We start from the raw sequence: 12,698 nt of genomic DNA on the forward strand, positions 1-12,698 counted from the left end.
GAACTGAAAGACCGAAATAGCAGCTATCCAACCATCTAGACTCCTAAACTACTACTAAAAGTCGACTGACCATCCGGATGGACCCTGGCTGGATCCCCCTAAGAGCCTTAGCCCGACCGTAATTTCTGGTCCGGCGACAGGGAACGAAGCAATACTAAGCAGCTATTCTCCACAGTCCCCCCTCCTCTCCTTTAGTTTAGGTCGAGGTACCTCCCAAACACCCAAACAACTTCAGCAGCGCTGTGACTGGTTGTTGTGGACCCAGAAGAAACCATACTTTCAGTTGACCTTCTGCCTCGAACTAAAACTGTCTGACGCCACCCTGCAGGGCCATCAGGTTGCTGCTGGCTGCTGGTGCTGCTGCTTTTGGGGGATGCTCCCGCCCGTTGCCATTGAGTTAGTTTACTTTTCTTGTCGCAACACAAGTGATTGACTACGATTATTACACACTCTCTCTCGCACTCTCATTCTCCATCAGGCACTGGTTCCTGGAGTCATCTATCAATCCCGGGAATTTTTCTCCCCTGTGCCCCTCCTCATTGCCTCTCTTCTTCCTCTCTTTACTTTAGTCTTTAGTCTCTCCCCTGTGACCTCCGCCAGGCTCCATCGATCGCATCCATCGGTCGGGTGGCGCCAAATCCTCCCTCCCCTCCTCCTCTCCATCTTTCTGCTTGGTGCTTTACCTATTCCGTTCCGTTCCTTCAGTTCAGCTGTCTGTCCAGTAAGCGGTTCATCAGAATCCCCAAACACACCAAAAAAAGCAAAAAAAAGTTCGGTCACCACACGGCCTACTTCTCCATATTATCATACTTGATCCTTGGTCCTCCTTCGACTTTCCCCTTTCTCTCTTTTTCCTTTACCTTCTGACGTATTGTGCTTTTGTGTTCTTTATTTCTTTTCCATTTTACTCTTTTTCGAGTCTCGACCCTCAAAGCCTAAGTCCCCCCCCCAATTCTCGAGTCATCTTCTTCCCCCCCTGGCCCTCGTCGCTCCAGACCATTTCTTCGTCGCAAAGTCTCTGGATGGATACCTGGTGGCCATGAGCACGACCGAAAACCACACAGATCCAACAGCTACCAGAACCAGCCCAGCCCCAAGTACAGCGGGCTCAACGGGCACTTCAGGAATTACGGTGCGCACGGGACCAAACGGACATATGAGTTTCAGAAGGTAAGTGCTGACCGTTGTGCTTGTTGCTTTTTGCCCGTTTGCGCTCGCGGGGCTGTGGTGAGTGATGAAGCGCCAGAAATACCTGGCGCAGAACTCCCAGGACCCGAGTGGGGAGACTACAGGACGAGAAATATAGATTCAAATATGGTCGAGATCTTATAGAAGCTAATCTTCTTTATCTAATCGCTTTCTTTTCCAATAGACAACGTGCGTCGCGTGCTTGTGAGGTACGTCTTGCTTCCTGCGAGGTCGCGTTTGTGCTGTTGAGCCTCGGCACCTCGGCTCAAATCCAACTTGCTTTTGCTCCTTACTCGCCGGTCGCAGGTAATGCGCCGCGCGCAAGGACGAAGACCATGCAACCACATTCTTAATCTATAGGACTTTTTTGTTTGGCTAACATGATATTTTCTTGTGCTTGTGAAGACATGCCATGCTCGAAAAGTGAGTCGATACCCCTTTTTTCTGCCTTGTAACCACCTGTCCCCACTCGGATGGATGGCTCCAGTCCTGCCCGTGCCTGCCTCTGCGCCTGTGATCTTGGACGGCCGAACAAGCTCGCTAATCACGCCACTTTCATGGTTAGGTTCGTTGCGATGCTGCCAGTCTAGGCGTGCCATGCACCAACTGCGTGGCCTTTTCGATCGAGTGCAAAATCCCTACGCCGAAACGCAAGAAGAACCAAACTAAATCGAAGGAGACAAGCGGGTATGCCTCCCAGTCAGTCTTCGCGTCCCATCATCGGTGTTGAACATTATTGACCGTGATGCTTCGTTTCTTGTTTATTAGAGGTGAAGAAGCCGAATCGAAATCGCCGCCGCAGAGCAAACCGGAACCAACGCCAGTCGAAAGCGGGAAGGATGCCTTTGGCTATCATAGAAATCGGATGGCTGTCGACGGTATGCCGGTCACCAGCCTCACTGAATCTCAGGCCGCTCAACAGGCTTCCCACAATTCGATGTATGCCCAGTTTATGAAGCCGAAGTTTGCGCGCGCCCCGATAAAGGAACCGGGAAGGGTTGCATATCTTGGAGAGTCGTCAAACCTATCGCTCCTCGTCCAGGACCGCCATGGGACCACCGATGTTGTACACTACCCTCTGCCCCCGAACATGGGTGGCACGCCCGCTCGGCTCACCGATTTGGATAGCTTGGAGTTGGATATCTTGCACCAACGTGGCGCCTTCCTGCTGCCTCCAAAGCCCCTGTGCGATGAGCTGGTTGAAGCCTACTTTAAATGGGTGGCTCCCGTAGTGCCCATCGTCAATCGCAGCCGCTTCATGCGACAGTATCGTGATCCAAAGAACCCGCCATCTCTACTTCTTCTCCAAGCCATACTCCTGGCTGGTTCGAGGGTCTGCACCAACCCGCAATTGATGGATGCGAACGGCTCAACCACGCCAGCTGCCATGACATTCTATAAGAGGGCAAAAGCATTATACGACGCCAATTATGAGGATGACCGCGTCACCATTGTCCAAGCGCTGGTTCTTCTAGGCTGGTACTGGGAGGGACCGGAAGGTAAGGATGGTGGCTTGTGCCAGTCGTTCCCTTGAGTTCTATGGGTATGTGTGCTAATTCGCTTACAAGATGTCACGAAAAATGTATTTTACTGGACCAGGGTGGCCATGGTCGTGGCTCAGGGTTCGGGTATGCACCGAAGGTATGTACACCCGTTTCTCGCTCTTCATGTTTCTCAGACATGTTTATTAATGTAACTACAGTGTGGAATCTTCTCAACTCAGCAAGCCAGATAAGAGGCTATGGAAGCGGATCTGGTGGACCTTGTTCACGAGGGACCGATCGGTGGCTGTCGCGCTCGGCCGCCCCATTGGCATCAATACCGACGATTCGGACGTTGGAATGTTGACAGAGGACGACTTCATTGAAGATGAGATCGACATTGCGGCAGAGTACCCGCCAGACCCGGTACACGTACAGTTCTTCCTTCAATATGTCAAGCTCTGCGAGATCATGGGCTTGGTCCTTTCCCAACAGTACTCCGTGGCCTCGAAATCCCGACGGATGAATGCTATGGATCTCACCCACTCGGACATGGCATTGGCAGATTGGCTTCAGAACTGCCCGAAGGAGGTGTGTTGGCAACGCCAACGGCATCACTTCTGGGCTGCCCTCCTTCATGCCAACTACTAGTGAGTCACACCAGGTTAATTCAATTGTTCTCGCAACTAACTAGATCTCAAGCACAACGCTCTGTCTCCTGCATCGAGCCCATATGCCGCCGGCGTCTTCCGTTTCGAGCAATTACCGCGTAGAGGAAATGGCTTACCCTTCGCGAACCATTGCGTTCCAGGCTGCTGGAATGATCACCTCGATTGTTGAGAACCTCCAGAATCATAGCGAGATCAGATATGCGCCTGCATTCATGTAAGTTTTCGCATCGGCAAACCTAGCTGCGCCTACTGACTTCCTGTAAAGTGTCTACAGCTTGTTCTCAGCCTTGATTATGCATGTTTATCAAATGCGATCTTCTGTTCCCTCGATTGTGGCCACCTGCCAGGAACGAATCAACATCTGCATGCAAGCCCTCAAGGATGTGTCGAAGGTCTGGCTCGTGGCTAAGATGGTGCACACGCTATTTGAATCCATTCTGGGGAACAAGGTCCTCGAAGAACGCCTTCAGAAAGCCGCAGGCAAGAGGCATCAGCGCGTGCGGCCCGAGGCAGCCCAGCAGCCGCCTGCGAAGAAGCCCGAACCCCCCAAGCGCAAATTCGACGAAATGGAGTTTGGTCTACCGAATGGAGGAGGCCCCACGCCACCAGTATCCTATGAGAGGTCTCGTCCCCAAACGCCTGCAGTCACGCCCTCGAGAGAGATGCAGCCTCCGGGTCTCAATCTCCCACAAGGTTCCCCTCCAGCTCCCGGACAGCCGGGTGCCTCGCGCGGAAATACGCGCCCGACGACTCCGTTTAATCAATATTCCTTGCCTGCCACACCCCCGGACCTGTTCCTTGTTACGCGTACATCGCCCAATTTGTCCCCATCACTGTGGGAAAACTTCCAGCCGGATCAGTTGTTTCCTGACGGCACTACATTCTTCCCAGAATTGACGTCTCCCCAACCGACCACCGTCGACCCGCAACTACAGATGCAGTCTCAGCTGCAAGCTCAAAGCATGGATCAACGAACGATGATGCCCCAGCAAGTACCGGGGCGTGGTAGTATATCCGCCGCTCAGGGGAGCCCGGAAGTCATGTCAACTCTAACACCTGGAATTGGCCTGCCGGGCCAACATCCACAACAGGTCTTTGGGATAGAAAGCCAGCAGGCTTGGCCTATGCAAAATATGGACGCGACGCTGGGCGGAGCGACAATGGATGCCGCGAGTCAGGATGACAATTGGAGCAGTAGTTCAAGAAGTGGCCCGACAGCTCCCACCACGCTAAATGTGGAGGACTGGTAAGTTGTGTCTAGCGGCTCATAGCAGGGTCTCACCATTTTCCAGAGCAAGTGTACTAACTCATGATTCCCTCAGGTTCCAATTCTTCGGCATTAACGGTAGTTTCGGCGACCTGGCGACCTAAGCGGCGTTGTGTTTATAGCGCTTCCTATATTTGACATGGCATGGGTGGTTTGTTTGATGGATATACAGTCATACTGGTCTTAATCGTCAATATTCTGTCCAGCTAATTCTCCAGGAGAAAGGTATATTATGGTTTATATTATAGTACAGCGGGTCGTATATCCAGGTCTCCCCGGTTGTTGGGGATGTGGATGAGTGACATCTGTGGCGATGGGATAAGGCGCAACGGGAGGATGTGCCCTACATTCATGTGTATAATGACTTTAGGTGGTAGAGCCGAAACGATGCGATGGGCATTGCAAGTAATCTTCTCATTCTCATGCTACGTTATAGGAGGAAAAGCCATACAGAAAATATAGTTGACTACTAGTTGGCGATGATGCCTGCCTCAGGCGTTGCACGAGTCAGCACGAGACTGTTCCCGACTGGGCCTAGCGGATGACGACATCGCAGGGCGGGCGGTTCAGCCAATGAGACGACGCGGGATCTGGGGCCGGCTTTACCGACTCGGGCAACCGTCGATGCTGACTACTCCTGGGGGATGACTCTTCTGGGGAAGATAATAATTTCGCCATTTCCATACCAGAATCTCCCTGTTATTCCATCTTTCTTTGGCAATTCCATTCGTCTTTTTGCCATTGTCATCTCTCTCTTGCCCAATCCCACCTGTAATCATATCCGGTGGTGACTCTCCCTTCTTCCCGACCCCTTTTTCTCGCTCTTGACCATCTCTCCCCGCTGTTCCGTCCCCGCAGCGATGTCGGCCGCAGGATCAAGTAGTGATGCCGCGGTGAAGAAGGCTTTCCCTCGGGTTGACCTCGAAGGACACGACCTTCCTCCCTCCCCCGCTCCTTCAAGCCCCCATGGTGGTAGACGTTATAACATTGCTACTGAGCTTGTATATACGGAGGGAAATGACCAGTACAATGCTAGCAGCGTTCCGATCTATCAGGTACCGATTAATTCCCCGATGATGTCTCATCGCCCGACTCCCAACCATGCAAGGGGCACGACCCGAACGGATAGATAGGGCTAATCGATGTCTTGATATAGAGCGCTACATTCAAACAGACCTCCGGTGGTGGTGGCGGCGAATATGACTACACTCGCTCCGGAAACCCGACCCGGACACACCTGGAGCGTCACCTCGCCAAGATCATGTCCGCCCAGCGGGCTCTCGTCGTGTCCTCTGGTATGGCTGCGTTGGATGTGATCAGCCGCCTGCTTCGTCCCGGTGATGAAGTCGTGACCGGAGACGATCTCTACGGTGGCACCAACCGCCTTCTGAAGTACCTGGCCACGAACGGTGGCATCATCGTCCACCATGTTGATACTACGGTGCCGGAGAAAGTGCGCGAGGTTCTGACCTCGAAGACAGCAATGGTTTTGCTGGAGACGCCGACCAACCCGCTCATTAAGGTCGTGGATATCCCCCAAATTGCTGCCGCCGCCCACGAAGCGAACCCTAACTGCGTTGTCTCGGTCGACAACACCATGATGTCGCCTCTTCTGCTGAACCCTCTCGACCTCGGTGCTGATATTGTGTACGAGAGTGGTACCAAGTACCTTTCTGGTCACCACGACCTTATGGCGGGTGTGCTCGCGGTCAACGACTTGTCTCTCGGCGACCGACTCTACTTCACAATCAACGCTTCCGGCTGCGGTCTGTCGCCCTTCGACTCGTGGCTGTTGCTGCGTGGCGTGAAGACCCTCAAGGTTCGGATGGACCAGCAGCAGAGCAACGCCCAGCGCATTGCCGAGTTCCTCGAAGCTCATGGCTTCAAGGTGCGGTACCCTGGTCTGCGGTCGCACCCGCAGTACGAGCTGCACCACTCGATGGCCCGGGGATCGGGAGCCGTGCTCTCGTTCGAGACGGGCGATGTAGGTGTCAGTGAGCGGATTGTTGAGAGCGCCAAGCTGTGGGCCATCAGTGTCAGTTTTGGCTGTGTCAACAGTCTGATCAGTATGCCGTGCCGCATGAGCCACGCCAGTATCGATGAGAAGACGAGACGGGAGCGTGCCATGCCTGAGGATCTGATTCGGCTGTGTGTCGGTATTGAAGATGCGGACGATCTCATTGATGACTTGCAACGGGCGGTAAGTGCCATCTAAATAGTCCTGTCCTTGGTGTGATTGATCACTTTGAGCTAATTTTGGATGCAGTTGGTGCAAGCTGGTGCTGTCAATGTCACGCTGGACGGCTTCCAGGCGAACTCGTCCAACTAAAGCTACGTATGCATAACACGCGCGCGCGCGCGATTGATGGATTGGGCGAGTTTTTCTCCTGTTTAATTGAGGCATTTTGTTGAGTGCTACGGTCATGATTTCAAGAGACGATCATTTGGGCGTTCAGGAGCATTAAATAATGAGTGTAGTAAAATCTCTTGGCAATGAAACCATTTATCTATTATTCTATATCATATTATTGTCGGTGGATCATTTATCCCGAGGATGGCAGGAACCGTTTATCCGGGGGTCGTGACAGCCTCAAAAATCAGGGATCCGTCGGCAGTTTGGCGGAAAGATCGGCCGGCATCGGAGGCAAACCCGAGGGCGTTGCAAAAGCTGGTCCAATCATTGGCCGGGCACTTCTCGTCCGCTGCACGTCCGATTAAATAATGAGTCGATGTCGCGATGGATCTGATCTCTCGCTCGCTCGCTCTTACTTAGTTATGATTATGTCGGGCGCGAGGCTAACAAACTCCGACCCTTTTCTTCTTTGGCAAATGGACCTGTAACCCCGTCGGGCTCCCGTGCCTTAATCCCTCGTTTTGGACTGCGACTTGTTTGCCATCCTCAAGCTCCGAACGTCTCACTCATCCATTCCTCCTCGGCTGTTATCTTCTCCTGCGCTGGTCTGGATGACGTTGTTCGAGCAATCGCAACAACCTCCTTCTTTTCACCCTGGGCACATCCTATCTCGGCCCTAGACTTTCTTCTTCATCTTGTCTTTTCTTCTTTTTCTCACACTTCTTCCCAACCCCGACCGGTGAACCATAATCATGCCTCGGAACGCGCTCTCCTCCGAAGCGCCTCTCCCCATGTCCGCTATCACGGAGCAGTCCATATCGTCGGATTGGAATACCAACCGGTTAGGTGCGCGACTGGGAGTCGATATTGCGAGCGCTGCGACTGCAGGTGCTTTGACATGTCCCGTCATCACTGTCATTGATCGGTACGTTAGTTTACAAACCACCCTCGTTACGTCTCCATGTTATGAAGAGAGATAGAGAGAGATACAGACAGAGAAGCTAATGGGATCAATTCGCTGAACCAGCGCGATTATCGAGAAAGCAGCCAAGGGCGTCCCCATCCGCCAAACCATCACATCCTGCTTCCGATCCATGCTCACAAAACCGGGGAGCTTCTTCCTCGGCACCCCGTTCCTCCTTATCTACACCCTCTACACGTCCACATACCTCACCGCGAACACCATTGACACCTTCACCTCTACCGTGCGCGACAAGCCCTTCTCAACCGTCTTCCCGGGCACTGCCAAATTCCTCACCACCACCGCAGTGAACATGGGTATTTGCGTATACAAGGACGCCAGATTCGCGCGCATCTTCGGTGCAAAACCCTCTCCTCCTGCCGCAGCTTCTGGACCTACCACATCCACATCCACATCCGCCCCAGCCTCCTGCCACCCCTCCGGCGCCGCCCAAGTCCCCAAGGTCTCCTACGCCCTCTTCTGTCTCCGCGACAGCATCACCATCTTCGCCTCCTTCAATATCCCCGCCCTCGTTGCTCCCTCCATCCCAGATTCCATCGCCTCCACACCCGGAATGAAAGCCGCGCTCGCACAATTTTCCTGTCCGGCCCTGATGCAGTTCGCTAGCACACCTATGCACCTGCTCGGGTTGGATCTGTATAACCGGCAACCGCCGGGCGGATTGGGCTGGCGTGAGCGCACTTCGCGCATTAGACGCGACTACATCCCCAGTTGCTTTGCGCGCATGGGCAAGATTGTTCCGGCATATGGTGTGGGTGGTGTGGTGAATGTGCGGATGAGAGCTTCGCTGATGGAATATTTGGAGGGCGGGAAATAAGAGATTCCCACATCCTGCTTGCTTGCTTATTTGTTTGCGATGACGACGATGATGACGATACCCCCTTTGAACAAAGGTCCAGTTTATGATCCTTGGATCTTTGATGGGGGTTTTGGCTGCTTACAGTGCATATATGCAACATATGAGATATACTTTAGACAGAGGGGGAAGAATTTCCTCTGTGCATGGTTCACACCAGCTTTTTTTTTACTGCCCCTTTTTCTATTTGTCTGCTTTCTATACTCCTACTAAACTCTACTCTCCACTCATAGAGTCAGTCACGGGTTTGGCGTTATCATTTTCTTTTCTTTTCTTCTCATTTCTTCTCGGATAGGTGTTCCATGTCGTGTTCGGGGTTATAGATTTTTAGAGAGAATCTGACTATTACTACTACTAGCTAATGTCTGGTCTTGGATGATTGATTATGAGATGCACTTGTTTGTTTTTTTGCCTTGTGTTTAATCGATCTATATTACCTCATCCTTGTTTCAGGCTGCGTTATGTGATTGATGGTTTAGCTAGTACTATCTAGTTAGTTACACATTTTATGCTCAGTATTAGCTGAGTGGAACTTGCTTGGTTGTCCGCTAGGTGCTAGTTTTCCTTGGATTTTCTCTACTTGGAGTCTTTTTTCCATGGGTATAATCTGTGATTTCGTTGTCTGGTAGAATTAGTGTTCTATCGACTAGATAAGAAGCTGTTGAAGTTGAAGGAGTGGTTTAGATCAATTGAATAGGAGATTATAGAACAGTGATATGGATATTATTTCTTGTTGATCTTAGTACTAGGGTAGTTATTTATATTACGGAGGTATTATGTTTCTCTACTATCCCAGCTTGGTGCTAGGAAATTCAGTGGATGTTCGAGTATGCGTAAGTACTAGCTTTCATAGTAATGGACTTTCATTCTAACGACTAGTTGAGGGTATTAAGGTACATTAATAAGTATGTGCTGGAATACTCAATAAAAAGGAAAGAATAATAACCCGCGAATGGTATCCAAATCTGGTACTTTTGTAGCCCATGTATATAAGGAGAGTGAAAAGAGCCAAAAAAAGAGGAGGGAGTATCATACAAGAAGCAATGATACAAAAATAAGTAGGTACAAGCAAATATGTAAGAAAGCGAACAAGCATGGAGTAAGCGAGTATTTACCACCTATTGGACACACATTAGTTTATATTTTCGCTACAGCAGATTGAAGGGACTCACGAAAATGATTCGGTATGCAGATATACTTCCTCCACGGTGCTTCCCTTCTTCAGAACTTGTCCCTGGGCCTCCGCAGCTGCGTTTCTCACGTCGCGGATCATCGACGCCGGGCCACAGGTAAAGATTGCGATACGGCTCGAGGTGTTGGATGTGGTGCTAGCTGTAATAATCCCTGGTATGTCTGGACGGTTACCCAGTTGGACGGCCGTATCTGCAATGTCGTTTTGCGATGAAACTGAGTCAACGAAACCCGCGGGTTCTCGCTTTTCCACTGAGTCTGGGATCAGGGGCGACCCCGAAGCTGGAGTGGATAACAGTGTCTCCTTCGTGACATGGATGGAGAGGGAGATCTTGTCGCTTGGGACATTGTAGGCTGCAAGCTTGGCTTTGATTTCCTCCCGGTACCAGTCTGCGAGGGCGGCGGTGCGGGTCGCAAAGTGTACTTGGATTGTTGCGGTGGGTTGTTGCTGTTGATGAGTCCGCAGTGCTTCCTCGAGGATGGCAAGGGAAAAGCCACCGCCAGTGCCGCCGGTGATAAGGACGTAAGTATCAAACCGGGTGAAATCGACCGACTCGGACATCCCGCCGTATGGGCCTTCGAGGAGCACGGTCTCGGTTGAGCTTGGCTTTTCGAGAGTCGTGTTGCCCAGACTGGCTGTGAGTCCGCGGCGCGGCTTGACATAGAAGGTGATTTCAGGTGCTTTTCCGGCTTGCTCGGGGTCGTGGTAGAGGGAGCAGATGGTGAATGGATGGGCGCTGAGACAGTGGATGCCTTGCTGGAGGCTGAGGAATCGGACGAAGACGTGTTGCCCTGGGCGCCAGGTCATGATGGTAGGGATGCGGATTTGGACGAGACCGCAGGGGAGCTGTTCAATTGTGGCTGTGTGGCGGCCATGCATGAAGTAGGTGCGAATGTTGGATACCAATAAGCTGAGGATGTAGATTGCTCCTGCAGCGATAAAGTAGTCCCTGATCTGGTGAGCTGAGTCATGATATTGTATGTGGAGGAGCCTACCATGAAGACAAGCGGAAGTCACAGTGCAAGAAGAAAAATACGACGAAGACAAGAGCGGCAAGAAAGTGAGTGGCCTTGAAGAATTCATAGAATCGGTTCCTGTAAAGGTCAGTTTGATATGCTAGGCTATGGATATTGGGCAGTCTGACCTGATGGCTGGCAATGACATGAATGTGAGATATGCCTGCGGGATTATAGCAGCAACTCCAGTCCAGTATGTAACCTCCGTCTTCCACTGGTCGACCATATCGCCTTTATCGATGTGGTAGACAATAAAAGGAAAGGTATGTACGAGTGCCAACACAAACATAGCATAACTTGTCCAGTGATGAAACACCTAAGCGGTTAGCTTTATCTCGCCACACTCATGATAGACATACTTGAAGCTTTTCATGAGGCACGCCGGTCAGAGTTGAGATAGGGTTGGCTTTGGCACTCAGTGCTCTGCCCAAGGTCAGCCGTCGGTGATATCACCGTTGATTCCCGGGTCTAACTTACAAGACAAACGGTAGCAGGGCCAGTGCCATCCATCCGGTTCTTGTTGCAATCGGTGGGCTACTTCCATAGGAGACTGTTGCCGTGTTGGGCCAGTAGTAAGGTCGCGGCCCCAGCGTCATGGCTTGGTCAACAGTTAGCCAAGGGCTCTACTGCACAGCGATGGAGAACCAACCCAAAAAGAATACTGCTCCTATCGACACCAGGAGAATGACCCCCAGCGAAGAGGTGCTAGAGCGCAACACGGGTAGTTGGAAGCATCGGTAAGCAAGATATCTTCCCACTGTTGTTGATCGTCGCCATATCGTAGACCTCTTGATGGAGTGCGGGCCATATTTGGCGATCAGATGCAGGATGGCGAAAACACCGACAGTGGCACATAGAAAGTATATAGTATTCAAGGCATAGACGTGGTCCGATTGATACCTATCGATAAGACACAATCAATATGAAGTCGACTATACAGAAGTATCGAGGCCTACCAGTATCTCCAATGTGCGTTACGGTAGACACACTGTTCTGGGGTCAAGGTGCAGTGATCAGCCCGGGAAGAATGCAGCATAACCGGCTGGTCCAGCCATGGCAGCCCCATGTTGAGGGTTCAGAGACACCGGTCTGCAGAATTGGCTATGACGACGCTTTCTGTATGCACTTCTTGCATCCGCAACGTGGTTCAGGGACAGACTTGACGAAGTGATCCATGTAAGGGCATGTGTCTCAAGCGTCGAGTTTTGAATGGGCCAGCAGGGGGGCCCTAGATACAAGGCGATGCAACAGCATGATTCAGCTGCTTCGTGTGCCCTGACAACCATCATCCACGGTACGGATCTCCAGATCCGTCCCGCTGTCGTAGGACAGCGGCTTCGCCTGGCAACATGATGTTTTCCTGTAACAACTAGTTGCTTATTGGCTGGGGGCTGCTCACAATTGAGCAGATTTCTCCGGTTAGCGTGGAATGCAATACGCATGCGGGCCGCGAAGGGGAACAATCTGCTCAGTCCGCTTAGCATGCATAATTCTCCGACGTAGTCCGCGGAATGAAAATGGGAAATTACGATGTCCTTTCCTACTGATTCCATCTCCTCATCAGCCGTCTATGTGTCGGCTAATGAGCAGTTTTGCGCAGGATACGAAGCAGCCTGCAAGTTGTATGAATGCGTGACGCATCTGGATCTTGTCCAACCTAATGCGGAAGATACATGGCAGAACGGTGGAGAA

At 51.6% G+C, this 12,698-nt stretch overlaps 3 protein-coding genes across 3 annotated transcripts; 2 read left to right on the plus strand and 1 right to left on the minus strand.

Moving 5' to 3' along the window:
* Positions 1–1,933: 1,933 nt before the first annotated feature.
* farA (CeGAL family transcription factor) lies at positions 1,934–4,711 on the plus strand (the record flags this gene model as incomplete). Its single annotated transcript, XM_067620198.1, has 6 exons — positions 1,934–2,687; positions 2,757–2,829; positions 2,891–3,319; positions 3,372–3,554; positions 3,606–4,586; positions 4,663–4,711. 6 exons carry the CDS (start codon positions 1,934–1,936, stop codon positions 4,709–4,711), a joined length of 2,469 nt encoding a protein of 822 aa, XP_067484085.1.
* Positions 4,712–5,467: 756 nt separating this feature from the next.
* On the plus strand, positions 5,468–8,759 carry ASPBRDRAFT_49867 (uncharacterized protein; the record flags this gene model as incomplete). The annotated part of the gene is made up of 4 exons (XM_067626440.1): positions 5,468–5,662; positions 5,764–6,811; positions 7,741–7,885; positions 7,988–8,759. The coding sequence occupies 4 exons, from the start codon at positions 5,468–5,470 to the stop codon at positions 8,757–8,759; spliced, it is 2,160 nt and encodes a 719-aa protein (XP_067484086.1).
* Positions 8,760–9,966: 1,207 nt separating this feature from the next.
* Positions 9,967–12,072, minus strand: ASPBRDRAFT_190187 (uncharacterized protein; the record flags this gene model as incomplete). The annotated part of the gene is made up of 7 exons (XM_067620199.1): positions 9,967–10,939; positions 10,986–11,084; positions 11,135–11,322; positions 11,366–11,429; positions 11,484–11,604; positions 11,656–11,906; positions 11,963–12,072. 7 exons carry the CDS (start codon positions 12,070–12,072, stop codon positions 9,967–9,969), a joined length of 1,806 nt encoding a protein of 601 aa, XP_067484087.1.
* Positions 12,073–12,698: the final 626 nt, after the last annotated feature.

This window comes from Aspergillus brasiliensis, assembly GCF_001889945.1.
Source record: "Aspergillus brasiliensis CBS 101740 unplaced genomic scaffold ASPBRscaffold_1, whole genome shotgun sequence".
Lineage (NCBI taxonomy): Eukaryota > Fungi > Ascomycota > Eurotiomycetes > Eurotiales > Aspergillaceae > Aspergillus > Aspergillus brasiliensis.